The 16027-nt window shown below is 41.8% G+C and overlaps 1 protein-coding gene across 2 annotated transcripts; it reads left to right on the top strand.

The window, feature by feature from the left end:
• Positions 1-1803: 1803 nt before the first annotated feature.
• LOC119648990 (leucine-rich repeat-containing protein 15) lies at positions 1804-14732 on the top strand. Of its 2 annotated transcripts, XM_038050915.1 has the most exons (7): positions 1804-2293; positions 8544-8687; positions 8946-9256; positions 9324-9472; positions 9563-9822; positions 14235-14514; positions 14598-14718. In XM_038050915.1, the coding sequence occupies exons 1-7, from the start codon at positions 1860-1862 to the stop codon at positions 14637-14639; spliced, it is 1620 nt and encodes a 539-aa protein (XP_037906843.1). In that variant the 5' UTR covers positions 1804-1859; the 3' UTR covers positions 14640-14718. The 2 variants fall into 2 exon arrangements, with proteins under 2 accessions (XP_037906843.1, XP_037906842.1); XM_038050914.1 differs by having other exon boundaries at positions 14235-14732.
• The last annotated feature ends 1295 nt before the right edge of the window (positions 14733-16027 follow it).

Genomic DNA, 16027 nt, shown 5'->3' with positions numbered 1-16027 from the left:
ACTAATATGACGTTTAAGATTATTTCACCGTCACTGAGCCCTCCTTGGTTACCTAATTCCTGATTAAAGGCCTTGTTGGATGCCCTGTACTCTCTCTCTCTCTCTCTCTCTCTCTCGCTTTGCTCGCCAAAGCAGGGGGAACTAAGCTCACCAGTCGAATATTCAAACTAACCAGCAGAATCTGGACAACCCAACAAATCCAAAATGAACAGACACAAAGCTTTCCTATTGTGTCAGGACTTAAGCAAGGAGATGGTTTCGCGCCGCCCTCTTTAACTTAGTGTACGCAGACGACGTGGATATTTTTGCCCGATCGATGCTTCTTGCGAAGGCGTTCGAATAGGAGTAAAGTTGGGCTCAGGGTCGATGAACATTAGATACATAACCAAAACTCGAAAGGCAACTGCTAGTATGCAGAACGTTGCAATGTACGAGCATAATTTCAAACAAATGGACCAATTCATCTACCTAGGAGCCCTACTCTCGAATGACGGAAACGAAAAAGACGGATTACTAGTGCTCATAAAGCATTTTATGCGATCCTCCCCATACGCATCTATAAGATATTAATTCGTTCCGTACCGCTGTATAGATGCAAGACGTACACCTTGACGCAAGGTCAAACATTAGTCAAAATCCGGAAATGCACGAGGGAAAAATTCCGAAACGAATGCTGAAAGGTAAAGCCAATCGTAGCCGACCAAAATTTGAATTTCCTTTCTTCCTGTGGAGATCCTTCCTTAATTTCGTTCCCATTGTTTCGAACTCTATCGGAACGTCCAACTTATGACAAATGCACATTTCTGTTTCCTCCCTATCGAAATAATGTCGCAGGGAAAACTGTACTACTTGTTTGGTTTGTTCAAATCTGATTAATTTTTTTGCAGCGCTGAACTGTCATCGCATTCACATTGAAAAAGAGGTTCCTAATTTCCCAATTTCTAAAGGTCCCAGCTATCGTATGCGTAGGGTACGTGGAGTAGGGTAGAGAAAGTAGGAAAGTTGGGATTGGAGTAAAAAAATTGGAAGTAGGTTTTGGCATGTCTCGTTTTTTCCTCCCTTGCACGAAATTCAATTCATTTTTGCCCTTCCTCGTAAATTAGTACCTCTGGAGCCAGCCACACCTTATTCAGTTTCATGGCGCTGCTACCTAGCTTTCCAATGGCTTCATGCATTGCATTGCGTAACCTATTTTCAGAAGCTTACTTCAATCATATCCTGGCAGATCTAATTTGGTTTTGCCGTTCGCTTATAAGTTCTGGGTGACGTTATTTTCCGGTTGAAAATCGAATACAAGTCAACTGAACATGTTTGTAATATTCTTGTTGGTTTTATAAAAAATCGAAGGCATCCACTACCATCCATTCAAACTTCTCGACTGTAAACTTCTTTGAATCGACACTTCTAAGTGACGAGTCCATACCTTCCAACACTCGTATCTTCTATGCTTTACACATCTTTATTGTACTTATAGATAATAGTTTGTTGACGTTTTCAATTTGCAGAAATTAAATTAGCGTTTTAAGAGTTAAAAGCTATCCGTTTATTTGGATCTACGTAAATGGAAACCGACAGCGCTTCTGAATGCTTCTATGGCCGCATATAGCACTTATGGGCCCAATCATATTATGCAAATCTCCAACCAATCCAATAACCTCATCCATGCACTAGAGCGGCTGAGTGAATTAGCCGTGACCGTAACTGCAGGAAAAAATTAAGATTCGACTACGTAAAGCCAATTTTTCATTTAACAATCACAAATCTGGAATAGCTCTGTTGGGTGAGGAAATTCAAATTCAGTTGGAACTTTCGCATTGCGCAATTCGGATTAAGCTTAAACTTTTGAAAATTCTCAGAAAATGGTGATCCTTTTCTTTATAATTACCGCCTCATTCCTAGTCTCCGTTCAGACTAAAGAATTGGTCTTGCCGCGGATGCTAATTAATACCGAAGAGTGTACTTTGAATCCATGTGAAGTGTTGAAACTCATGTCTCAGTATTTCCTCATAGTACATGCGGCCAGTCGGCCTCAACAGGAAAAGCCTGATCAGGAAAAGGCAGCTCCTTTTGTTGTTGAAATGAGTTTTGAGAAACGACTCCGTCAGGCTGAACGGCGACTCCAAGCTGTCGAGCAACCAGTGTGGAAGCTTCGTGAAGGTGTTAAGGCTGAATGGAATCATTGCACTGAAGGGATGTGTCGTTGCATCCCAGATACAAAAAGCTTTATCTGTTGGAATGCTCATTTGAAATCGATTCCGTCAACTCAGATTATCCCAATGGATATCGTTAATATGTAGGTCATTTTTAGGTTTTGGTCTAAATGTGTTTTATCAAAGAAATCCTTTTCAGCTTTGGAACTATCTTGGTTCTTCCCATTGCAAGTGCAAAACAATAATGTTTGGGGCACTACGTACACATTTCTATGAGCTTCTCATTCAAGGAAGTATTCTTTTATTGTAAAATTTGAGATAATTACTAAACGAGGGTCCTGGGGTTGTACGTGAGTACCTGTCTCGTGGACTTAATCCCACGGTCTTCTTAAGACACGGATTGATTTTGTGACCACAATCAAAGCCTCGCTGCAGCAAGCTACGACGGTACCATTCTATACCGAGTGCATGGCTCAGCATTCATACTGGTGAATGCAAGACCTACCAAAATCTTTACCGAACTAAGGAGTACGGCACCCGTGTTGAAACGCAACACCACGCTGAGACCCGAAGGTCTCTCTTCGCTTGAACACAACCCCCATGAAGCTCCCACTAGGGGGCCAAACGCAAACAACCGAGCTGAACTCACATACAACACGAATTCTCCTGAAGTATGCGAGTTCAGGGGCTATCCCGGTTCTCATGATACCAGTATACCCCTGGTAAGGTTTCGTGACCAATTTGCCACTTCAGATGAGTCCCCGTACAGACTCGGGTCTGATCGCCCTAATTAGGCCTTTGGAGCACTTGCTTACTTCATCACGGCCGGCAAACCAATGCGATACAGCGTCTTCCGGTGCCACCACTATGGAGGTTCTCCTCGGCCACTTGGTTTTGGTTCGGCTGACAGGGCTGCCGCGCCGTCTTCCTCCCCGCCACCTCGGAACACCAGATAATTACTAAAGGGGAAAAGAAGGAGTCTTCAGATTGAGTGATGAATTAATCTATCTCTTGGCACCCTACGTTTCACAGATATAATTTTATACATTGCCGAGGACATACACACTAAAATTTGTCCGGATTGAAGAATTGTTTTGTCGTTTGTTTGTTAAGTCTATATATAAACGTCGTTGTGGCTTCCACATTATGATGTTAAACTTAAGGACGCTAACCGACGATTGAACCATTAGTGTTCAACTCTTTCATTTTTGTGGTAACATTAATTTCTCGCACTATTAAAAGCAACAAAAATATTGATAGAGGTAAGTCCTAATTTAGGGGTTTTCATACATGGCTCTGAGATGAGGGAAGCTATCAACGTCTGCACAAAAATATTACTCTAGCGGCCGATTTGAACATTTTGTCGAGAGCTTGATTAAGGCTGCAGAGTTTCTATGTTAAATAGCGTCTCTCCTTCTTTTCAACACCTGAACCCTAACCTTAAGTTCTCAGTTAAATGAATTACTACCTCGCTACAATTTCAAGCTGGACATTCCGGATCTACCTAAAAGGTTTCGCATATATATATTCAATATTGAACTACTATAAAGGTTCATTCACGCGCCATCGTTGTAGGTTTTTGGTAACGCGCTCCATTATTTTCCGAGCAGATTGCAGTCCTTCTTCACTGTTCTGACAACGTATTTCTAGTGCAACCCGCTCATCCACCACCTTGGGGCAGCCGTTATCTGCATGACATAACCTGTAATGGAGGTTTCGCCCTTCCTTGATGTGTATCCTATCCAGTGCTACTTCTGCTTTCTAATCAACACATTCACAGGTATCAGGCTCGTACATCGACACTGTTCATCATTAGTCATTGTCTTAGACCAGAATACCCCGAAGACTTAGTAACTCCATCAAAACTGGAGTTTCCGCTTTACTCCATTTGTGAGCATTAATGGTAAATATAATCTCGCTTTTATTTGAAGTCCGCACCTGCTAGAGGTGAAACTTCACTGAATGTTACACGGTTCAGATTTGTAAGTGAAGGGCACCTTCCTTCTCTTCAGCTGCTCAACAAAGTGCATGGGAGGCCTATCATTAAGGTTTGTCATAGTGTTATTGAAAGGCTTATGGCCACCTCCAGTTTTTTTTGTGATACGGCATACGGTGGCCTCTGTTTCACTCACCAGTGCACTGATGGGATTCTTTTGTCAAGGGGCACACCACGTTGCACTTCTAGTGCTTTTCTGGGATCTTTACGTTCGTCATTTCGCCACCATATTTCCACAGCCAGCCAGATCTTGTCACGTCTTTTTAAGACATGATCGGCATGTTCAACCGCATCAGAAACAAAGTCACTTTTGATGATGTTTCAGGCTCGTCAGAGGCAAGGTGTTTAAAGTAGGTGTTGCTTGCGCGGAAGGAAAATTTTCCTATTGCTAAAGAATAGTCGAATCGCGAATGGGCGACCGTCAGTTTATGCTCCTCTTCAAAGTGCTGATACCTGATACCTACTGTTAATCGTGATATGGTTGATCTGAGCAGATGTTCGTAATTGGTTAGTCGAAACCCAGCTGACCTTGGGGTAAACTCTTCGTTCGAACAGCATGCCACAGTTGACGATGCGATGAAAATTACGGAAATTCACAAACTTTTCACCGTTGTTGTTACAATCACCAAAACCATTTTTCCCCATTACTTGTCCGTATGAACACGCAATGTAATATCACAGTACCTTGGTATTCAGATCACCCATCTCAATCATGGTGTCACCTTTAGGAAGCCTCTTATGAACCTCTTGTTGTTGCTGATACAAAGCATTCCTTTCTATTATATTGGAAATTGGAATAGCACTGCATAATTGGGATGTTCTCTAACCTAGACCTGAATCTGCTGTCAGAAACCGGCTCCCAGGTCAAGAAAAATCGCCTCGCAGTAATTGACAATAGCAGTCTGATATCAGATTCCCGTCCGCTGCAACATGATGTTCCAGGCTATCGAAGTATAGTGCCACACTTTTCTAAGAGCCAGGGAGTCTAGCTAATATTACCGAAATTCTCACCCTAGTTATTATTGCTTTTTGGCGGACGATATGATTTGTAAACTATGAAAAGCCCCAATTCGTAGGCAATGTGATGACCAGATCCAATCCGCGAGATTTACATAATAGGATAAACCCAGAACTAAAAGGATCCATTATTCTAACTGTGGCTTTGGCTGTCAAGTTTTTTGCAAAAACTATACATGCTAAGGCACTTCGTTTGTAATTTGAACACTTTTGATATTTGTTCACTCATCATCATCAATGACGCAACAACAGGCATTCGGTCTGGGCCTACTTTAATAAGGAACTCCAAACATCCCGGTTTTGCGCCGAGGTACACCAATTCGATATCCCTAAAAGTCATCTAGCGTCCTGGCCTAAGTCATCGCTTCATCTCAGGCAGGTTCTGCCTGTCTACCATAGATATTGCCCTTAAAGACCTACCATAGATATTACCCTCATAGACTTTTCGTTTGAAATCATCCTTATCCGACTTATCTCACCCACCCACCGCAACCAATTCAGCCGAATTTTATCGCTCATAGATTTCGTCGTTATGTAGGCTACGGAATCGTCCATCCTCATGTATGGCGCCAAAAATTCATCGCAAGATTCTTCTCTCAAACGCGGCCAAAAGTTCGCAATTTTTCTTGCTAAGAACCCAAGTCTCCGAAGAATACATGAGGACTGGCAAAATCATTATCCTGTTCGACCTTACGGTGGAACGTTTCGAGCGGAACAGTTTTGTAAGCTGAAATAGGCTCTGTTGGCTGACAACAACCGTGCGCGGATTTCATCACCGTAGCTGTTATCGGTTGAGATTTTCGACCCTAGGTAGGCGAAATTATCAACGATCTCAAAGTTGTAGTCTTCTATCTTTATTCTTCCCGTTTGGCCAATGCGGTTTGACGTTGTTGGTTGGTTGGTTTTTGGTGCTGGCGTTGCCACCATATATTTTGTCTTGCCTTCACTGATGTGCAGCCCAAGTTCTCGCGCTAGTCAACGCCTGCTCGATCTGGATGAAGGCAGTTTATACGTCTTGGGTCGTTCTTCCCATAATGTCGATATCGTCAGCGTGGGCCAACAGTTGGGTGGACTTAAAGAGGATCGTACCTCCCGCATTTACCTCAATCACAGATCACTTTTTCCAGGGTCAGGTTGAAGAGGACGTATGATAAGGTATTCCCTTGTCTTAAACCATTGTTGATGTTGGATGGTCTTGAAAGTGATCCTGCTGCTTTTATCTAGCCCAGCGCATTGGTCCAGGTCAGTCTAGTCAGTCTTATCTTGGGATACCGAATACTCTCATGGTCGTGTACCGTTTTACCCTGGCTGTACTACCATAGGCGGCTTTAAGTCGATGAAAAGACGGTGCAACTCATGACCATATTCCAACAGTTTTTCCATCACTTACCGCCCAGAGAAAACCTGATATGTTGCTGATTTGCCTGGAGTGAAACCTCTTTGGTATGGGCCAATGTTGTTCTGAGCGTATGGGACTATCCGACCCAGCAAGATAGCGGAAAATATCTTATAGCTACCTCTATAATTGCTGCACTGTGTAATATCTCCCTTTTTATGTATGAGACAGATAATGCCTCTTTCCCAGTCGTCAGGCATTGATTCGTTATCCCACACCTTGAGCACAAGTTGATGAACCACTTGGTGTAATTGGTCGTTCCATCAGCTCCTGCGACTTATGATTTTTTAGCCGATGGATTGCACAGACTGTTTCTTCTTTACATGGTGGTGGCAGTATTTGTCCGTCATCTTCAGTTGGTGGGACCTTCAACACGCCGATATTCTGATTGTTGAGCAGTTCATCAAAGTACTCAACCCATCCCTCCAATATGCCCATTCTGTCGGAAATCAAATTTCCCTCTTTGTCTCGGGATGATGAGCTTCGAGGTGTATAAGACTTCATCCTGCTGACTTGTTGGTAAAACTTCCGCGCCTGGTGCGGTTGCTCCCTGTACTTTTCGAGTCCACAGACTTGTTGGTTCTCCCAGGCTTCCTTTTTCCATCTGTGAAGTCGCTTCTCCACTCGACGGAGTTCGTGATAAGTCCCTGAGCGTGCCTGCGTTCTTTGAGAATGCAACATTACTCGGTATGCAGCATTCTTCCGTTCCCTTGCTAGATTGCATTCATCGTCAAACCAGCCGTTCCCCCTTTTTTTGCGGCTAGGGCAAGTATGTTTGTGGCCGTATTTATGATAACATTCTTCAGGTGATTGTGAAGATCATTTGTTGATGCTTCATCTCCAAGATATCTGCTAACTGCGGTTATTTCGGCATCCATTTCCCCCTTATTGATGGTCAATTTGGTTGAAAGTGGTGTCGTCTGTAGAGGCCCACGTTTGTTTGCGGATCTCTTTCCGCGCAAACCAGGTACCTCCAACAACCATCTCCTGTGACACTGCTAATTAAATGTCGTTGGTATCCCTATGTAAGCTATGGGAGCCAACGTAATGTCTGAATGCGGGCTTCGTCTGTATGATTTTGATATCATACCTCGAGCAGGCTTCGAGGGTTCATTCTACTGCTTCGTAGAAGGTATCCTTCTCCAACTCTGCATTCTCCTCTGTGGAGCATTAACATTAATGAGGCTTATATTTCTAAATTTGACTCGCAAGCGCGGAGTGCATAACCTTTTGTTTTTGTTTTCAAAGCCGACAACATCAGATAGTTCTCCAGGAAACCGGCCCCTGTCCAACATATCTCTTGTACCGCGGTTACATCAGCCTTATATTGGGGCAGGGTATTGGCTAGCTGTGGGTAGCATTCGATCTGTACAGGGAGCGCACATTCAATGATAAAATGCACAAATCGTTATTCCGTTTACGTTGCCAGGTTCGTCATTGTAAAATCCTGTCCGTGGCTCCTTTTGTGGCTTCGTAACTTCAGTTTCCCGTGTAAGGTAGTCGGCCCTACCTGAAGGACCAGTTGATACAATTTGTCCTGTTCTTAGGCGCGGGAAACTCGCCTTCATCCTTCTCCGTCTGCAGCTCTTCGTTAAGAAAGAACTCTCAGTGGTCACCACGTAGAGTTGAAGATAGGGTTTGGTAGTAGAGGTGTTGGTGTTAGTTCAACAGGCGTTTCCCAGGTTTTATGTTCTATTGTGGGTACCAATCCCTACTGGGACCTATACTTCCCTTTGACCGTCCGCCGTAGAATATAATGATGACTTGAAAATCTTACCCATAAAAGACGGAATTATTCAGTTGAAGGGGACATATTTTGATAAACGTGAACATCATCGCCTAAATTTGTTTGCCTCCAAAACAGGAACAACAAAAAGATAAGGTCTTAACTTTATCTAAGCTTAGAGCTTACCTATCTTTAAGAAAAATTGACAAATCTTTATCATAAATATTAAAAATTCATTATTATTTCTGTGTTTTTTAGAGACATATCGGGAAATCAGTTGGAGACTTTACATAAGGACACCTTCCGAGGATTAACACATCTCCATGAGTTGGATTTGTCAAACAATAAAATTAATTTTTTGCCCTTCGATTTGCTTGAAGATCTAGACAGTTTAGTGCAGTTGTAAGTACATGGAAGGAAATGAGTAGTTTATAATGGAACCAATCTAGTTCGACTGCAAAGAATACAGGATTTTTTTATTTACAATAAAATTTATAAGAATTCTTAAGAAACCAAATGAAAGCCTTCTCATGTTGGGCGGCGAATAAGGGTACGACAGTAAGAGCTCATTTTAAGGCTCAGTGCCTTTTTATATTGAATAGCTCAGATCGTAGAAAAATTTGTGAATTTAAAAAATTAGTCATTATCATATAATTTCAGGCGCTTACAAAGCAACGAACTGGACGAATTACACCCCCAAATATTTTTCAAACTGCGTAATCTAAACTTGCTAGATATCAGCAAAAACTCTTTGGTTTTGCTGCCAAACGTAATTTTCCACAATAATCCCAAATTGACTGTTATAAACTTATCTGACAATAAACTGGAAGAACTCGACATTGGCTTCTTCAGGGAGCAAACGGAGCTAGAGGAACTAGATTTATCCCGGAATGAAATACAACGATTGAAGGTCGATTGTTTCAAAAACTTACTCAAGCTGAAGATATTAGATTTGTCCAAAAATCAAATATGTGAGTAGAAAATTCTTTATTGTCAATTATATATTACTCAGAAATCCTAATATTTATTTATTTATAGCAAACATAAGTGACAACACATTTATGGACTTGGTCAACCTCGAAATATTAAAACTTCATAACAACAAAATCGTCAACATTTCCAACTATCTTTTTGCAAATCAAACGCAGCTCGTCTTTCTGGATTTGACCATGAATAAGATATCAAGGGTACAATTGCGTTTTTTATATTTTTATATGTCAAATATTTCTTGTAGAAAGTCTACCAAACTAAAACTAAAATATCTTTTGTATTTCCAGATAGAGAGCCATGCCTTCACATCCCTTACAAATGTGCAGGAGCTTCTTCTTGGACAGAATTCTTTATCGTCTATTCCAGTAGGCTTATTCCTGAAGCTAGAGAAATTGAAACGACTCATGCTCTTTTCGAATAATTTAGCTACGCTAGATAGTAATAGTTTCATTGGGCTTAAGAACCTGAAACATCTGCTCCTAAATAACAATATTTTGAAGAATTTCGCCATAGACGTGTTTCGGCCACTACAGAAATTAGAAAAATTGTGAGTATTTCCCTTTGGCCAATTGAATATTGAGAAATTCCGTCCATAAAGCTGAGCTGCATTCATTAACTATAGCTAGCAACTTACGGTGTAAATATTGCAAATAGGCCTTTATTAAACTGTCAAAAAACCATACCATTATATCTAGCCTGGTTTCTTATTACATCATTTCCACCCCAACTCTATCGCTATCTATCTATCTATCATTAAAAGTTTTGTCTGATACTGGAAGCGAAGAAAGATTTTGGCAACTTTAAAACTGTGCGACCTTCAGTAAAGTCACCGATGACTAACTCCGGGCAAGATATCTGGCCTATGTCCAGGTCGCGTTAGCATTCAGAAACTTCAAGCCTTTTTAGGCTCATATTCGTACTACGCGCAACCCTGACCAACTCTCTCCCACTTCCATTAAGTTCACAGGCTCCTCTACCTTTTCGCCTCAATTATCGTGCGATTAACTATGTAATTACTTTTCCTCCGTACATAACTCCTCTCACGCTTCTTCTTCTCTCCACTGATTGGATGCAACTTATTCCGCATCTTCCGCAATAATCTTTCTTGTCTCCTTGACATCAGTATGGGATCAGTCCTAATGGTTTTCCTAAATTCTTTTTGTTGAAACCAATCAATATGCATTCTTACATCTATAGAAAGAGGGTCTCATTATCGAAGAAGTATGATCATAGCCTAGCCGATCATGCCCTTGCCCAGAATTACTGTCCTATTTCGCTAGTCCCCTCTTGTTCCAAAATGGTTAAAAAATAGGTCAACTGATTAACAACGCCCTTCAGCTATTTTATAGCTAAAGAGCAAGACGGTTTTGTTTCATCACTCCCCTGATATTAAGCTACTAGATTCCATCAACTTCGCGACCAAATATCTCTGCGGGAAGTGCATAATTTCAACACAAATTTCACTGTTACCTTTGGCTCTGTAGATCACACCCTACTACTGTCCAAACTCACCTCATTGAGCATTTTCCTGTCATTCATTATGCGGCTCGCCTGTTTGTGTGTCCAATTCCTTTTCTCCTTTCTCTGGTGTACCACAAAGATCAATTCTGGGTCCACTACTATTTTTATTTTTTCTCAACGATCCTTCCTCTCTTTCAGCTTATATTTGCTTTTTGAACTCTTTTCCTGTGTAGTTACATTGACACTGTGACGTTCTGGGTCACTAGCGCTCTGTTAATGAGTTGACGCTAAACGTCAGCGAACATGCACTCTGTCCAACTCGCTCTTAATTATGTTAGCATCCTTGTAACACAAGAATCATATGGTTTCCCTTCACCACTTGGTGTACTATATCGCGTCAACTACACCTACGCATCATCGCTTGGGGTTACCTTAAATGCTCTTCAGCTTCCCTCACGACGTTCGCACTCTTCCTCCACTTTTCTGTGCCAAGCGCCCTTGGGGCGACCCACTCATCGACCATCTTGAGAGAGTAGATTCCACTACAAGGCATAGATCGCAATACAATTGTCGCCCCTCCTTAAAGTGTGACTTATCCACTACCATCTTTGTCTTCCTGTCACATCGCGTACGAGTGCCAAGCTTGCGCGCCGACCGAATTCTTTGTTTGTGATAGTATCGGGCCAGCGTACTCTAATAATACGACGCAGACAGGTATTGACGAAAGCTTGGAGCGTTTGAGTAACAGTGAAGTTCCATGCGGTACTCCCATATAGCACACGGAAAGAACACTAGCACAGGACAGCCTCAACTTGATCTAAATGTTGAGATAACTGCATTTCTAGATTTCAGGCAGGACAGTGCAAGCGGATCTAGTGTTATTAAAGCGTCGGGCAACATCTAGTTCGGTGCCACCGTCGGCAGACAACATGCTTCCTAAATAAATAGGGATGACCCCCTTGGTTTTGTCTCTCTGTCAACTGCAGGGTAATTTGTTCGAATTCCATGACCCAGTGAGAGAGCAAACAGATGTCTTCAGCATAGTCGAGTCGTTTGAGGAGAAATGTCACTGTCCATTAAGTTGCTCCATTATCCCCATACAAGGCAGGACGGAAGAGTTCCCCGATAAAAGAAGAACAATTCGAGTGCGTCTCACCCGCCTTCACTCCCAACAGGCAGTACAGCCTTCAACCCCTTCCGTTTATCGATCCACTTCCACGACTCCGCAGTCATCCAGATCTTATAACACCCTTCGAAACGTGAACGACGACCCGCGCAATACCCAAGAAAATAGCATTTTTGATGGCAGCCTAATGCTCATGATATTCTCAGGTAAACTACTCACAATATATCTGACGACCGATCAGCAAGATAGCTCTCCCACTGCTGAGCGACCACTGCATCATACAATCGATCGATGTTGAACTTGGAGGGTCGCAGCTCGTCAACCCAGTGAGAAGTGACGCAAGGGAACGTAAGCGAACATCAGATGGTGATCCTTTTTGAGGCCGATGTCAGCACCGCTCTTGCCACTCATATCCAGAAGACAACTCCTAAATCTGTCGGTTAGTTGAATCCCAACTGACCTTGGCCTTTGCTCCGCCCGAGTTCTTCATTTGAGATAGTGCAAAGCCAGCGTACCCCGATGGTACAACGCAGACAGGTATTCACGAACTCTTGTAGCTTTTGAATAACGGTGGGGGTCACTTTCCACTAGCACAACTTAACTCAACTTGATTTTGGTATTGAAATAACTGCATTTCCAGATTTAAGATAAGGCAGCAAAGGCGGATCTAGCGTTGTTAATGTGTCGGCTAACATCCAGTTCCTAGATATACAAATTGGTGAACGCTTTCGATGTTCTGCCCATTAATGCAGTTAGGGAAAGCATGATAATCCGTCAGACTGAAAACCTTAGTTTTGTTGGTGTCAATCTTCAGTCCAACTCTACTTCTACTTCCCTCTCTTTCCAAATTCAGAGCCATTTAGCTACATCAGTCCAGTGAAGGTGTTTGAAGGAAGATGACACCGTCCATTGAAATCCTCCGTGACCTCCGGGCAAAGAAGAATGAAAAACGTCATCGATAACGAGAGGAAATAATGTCGGTAGCAAAATGTAACCCTAGCGGACTCTGCTTTGGACTTAAAACCTCCGGGATTTCACCTCGATACAGTACGTGACATTTTCCATTGATCGGAATCATATATCGCTATGATAATAGCTATTAATTTCTCTGGAATGCCCCTTCAGTTTAGAGCATGCCAGATATTCTTCCCATTTACACTACCGAAAGCTTTTTCGAAATCGATGAAGAGCATGTGCAGCAAAGGTGTGAACTCCACGCACGGTGTTAATGTAGTCATTGCATGAGAATCCAGAGCGGAAACCAGAAAGCAGCCTCCTCTCTGTCAATCAACCTTTCAAGATATTCTTTGATGCGTTCAAGGATTATTTTAGCTATTGTTTTGCAACAGCAGGGATCACTCAGATAACACTCCATTTGTGACATTCAACACGGGAGTCTTACTTGAGAATCTTAACGATCATCCCTTTCTAGAAATAGCAGATCCGTAGTAACTGCAGGTGCAGTGATAAATAACTCGGCGAGGAATTGTCCAGCACGGCGGCTTTACTCCGTGTGAGTGCAACGATGGCCGAAACGATGTCTCTTCTATAATACTTGGAAGAACAGTTCGTATGCGAATCTTGCGGTGACTGCCCACTTTATCCACAAGAGGCTGAACCTCACCGGATGTGATATAGTTAGGAACCACGCTTAAGTGTACTATCCACCTCTTCAGTTGCTCGTCATCGTGGATGAGAAATTAAATTTTACTGAGAAAGAGAAGAGGAGACAGTACTCCTTAAAGGCAGACCTGACAGAAAACTGTTTGCAATCTTTTAGGCCCATGGCAATAATACCGTTATAGATAATTATGATGTAGTATTTGCTGGATGATTCTATTTTAGCCAAAGGACTTTTTGCTTGAAAAGCTCTGATAACCAGGAAAGCAATGGTAATATCTGGTTGCACCTTTATAGTGAAGCGTTGATGTTTGAGGATCATATCAGCGACTTAAAAATCCATAAGAAATATAGATCGCGTATAGCTTCCTCCTTATATCCCTAACAGTTATGTAGATTGATACGATTAAACACTTGTTATCTGTTTTCAAGATTGCTCTGGAGTTTGCACACAGGTTTTATAAAGGAACCTGAGGCTTCTGGAACATTCTTAAAATACCTCAAAAAAGGTGAGACGAAACTATAGTAGTGCCTCTAACAGAGCACTATTCCTTAAAATAACTCTTTGAGAAAAAGGAACTAATGGAATCGGCTATTTATAGCCAATATAAAAGAAACAGGGTAGATGACTCTTCTTCTTCTCTTTCATGTATTTTACTTCCGTTAAAGTAAAACGGAATTATTCGGCTCGTCTTCAACAAGAAAACGTACGCACAATGGGCCTATTCACACATGTTTCTCTTCCTTTCCAGACGAATCGATTCCAACAAGCTACAATCTCTGCCCACCGGATGCCTGGAGCACCTGCCAAAGTTGGTCGCTGTTAAATTGGAAAAGAATCCTTGGCACTGTGATTGTCGAGCATTATATTTGGCACGATGGTTACGAGCTTCTCCCCATAAACTTTGGGATGGTCAAGCTGTTTGTCGGGGACCAGGTGATTTAGGAGGAGTCGATGTTGGCCTACTTCGATATGATGACCTCTGTGAAGGACAATGGGCCAGCATGTTATCGTTGTCACCACGACTTCCAGTACGTAAAAATCAAATAGCTCAACCGAAAAATTTCACGGATTATGTAAATTTATATTTGAAACATTTAATCACTACAACTAGTTCTACCACGGAGAGTTTGTTTGGCGAAACTACAACGTTTAGATATTTCGACGAATCATAGAGAAGAATTGAATGGTTGAATTTGACATTATTTTACTTGCAGTAGTATGCATTTTATAAAAACTACTAGTTGGTTAATAATTACTGTTCAATGTTTTTTATTATTTGTCCGTACCCTACCTTATCCTGACCTTTATGAAGAGAGAAAGGAATTGGTGTCATTTTTTACTAGAAAAATAATTTTGGAAACTTGACTGTCGAATAAGGAAACCAGTTCTCATAGTGAGGTCTTTACAGGACGACTACCACTGCTCCTCAAAATAATGATTCTACTTTTTTTTCATTGGAGTTTCATGATTTCATGAGTAACCTACTTCTTACATGCCCACACCTATCCATCTTCTAATTCTGCCGGCATTTCCATAAGTGCTACGCAGTTCGCTGTTGTCGCCACGTCAATGTCCTTTCAAATAATCACATCATAATGAGTGAATCGCGTCACATATGATTTCTTTTCGAAGCTCTCTTAACTCGATTTCTTTACATCCGCAGCTCGAAATCCAATCAATTCTCGGTAGGGCCTCAAAAAAGGAAAAAGCAAAGTTAATCAACCACGTGTATCGGCATGGCCTATTTCAAAATCCGGATAATTCTGGCGTTCCCATGAACGAATTCGCCAGGAATCATACCTTCACTTGACATATTTTATAATATAATATCATCATAAGTCGTGACCTAAACCGTAAAATAAATAAAAACTCAATATGAGCAGAGAGCACAGTAAAATAAACCCTGATCCTGGTGATTGATAAAAATCAGATGACTATTGATTTGATCACCTCCATCTGCTTTTGTTATACCTGAAGGTCCTGAAGAATAAAAAACTCCAATCATCACCGTGAATACAGGTATTCATGCCGACAGATGCGGAGCCTATCGACTATCTATCTCGCATTTAGGGGGTAAAACCCCTAAATTTTAATACACTACGCCACACATTAGACCCATAACTAACCGGGCCTGCAATATGTGCGTAAACTCAACGACCATGAAACTACCATTTGCCATAAAAAGGTCATCCCGGTTCCCTTGGCGTCAAATAACCTCCAATGAGGCGTCGTGACAAAGGCCCCCTCAGATGAGCCCTTGCAAACTCGGGCCTGATCACCCTCCACAAGTACGTGAGGAAATCTGTATGCTAACATAAAACACGCCATAATTTCATTTTGGTACTGTAGTTTCAAGGTAGACAAAGGCCTAATAACTGCATTCCTTTTCCTTCAGTTAATTAGGTCTCATTTGTTTTCATCTAGCTAAATCTAATCTAATTATGATATGACAATATAAAAGCTCAGCGAAAGCGATCCTGACATCATGGTGAGGATCATCAGAAATTCTTCACGCAACCATGTACTCATAGTCCGACTTCT

Source organism: Hermetia illucens, chromosome 2 (assembly GCF_905115235.1).
Source record: "Hermetia illucens chromosome 2, iHerIll2.2.curated.20191125, whole genome shotgun sequence".
Taxonomy (NCBI): domain Eukaryota; kingdom Metazoa; phylum Arthropoda; class Insecta; order Diptera; family Stratiomyidae; genus Hermetia; species Hermetia illucens.
This window is presented reverse-complemented; position numbering and strand designations above follow the sequence as displayed.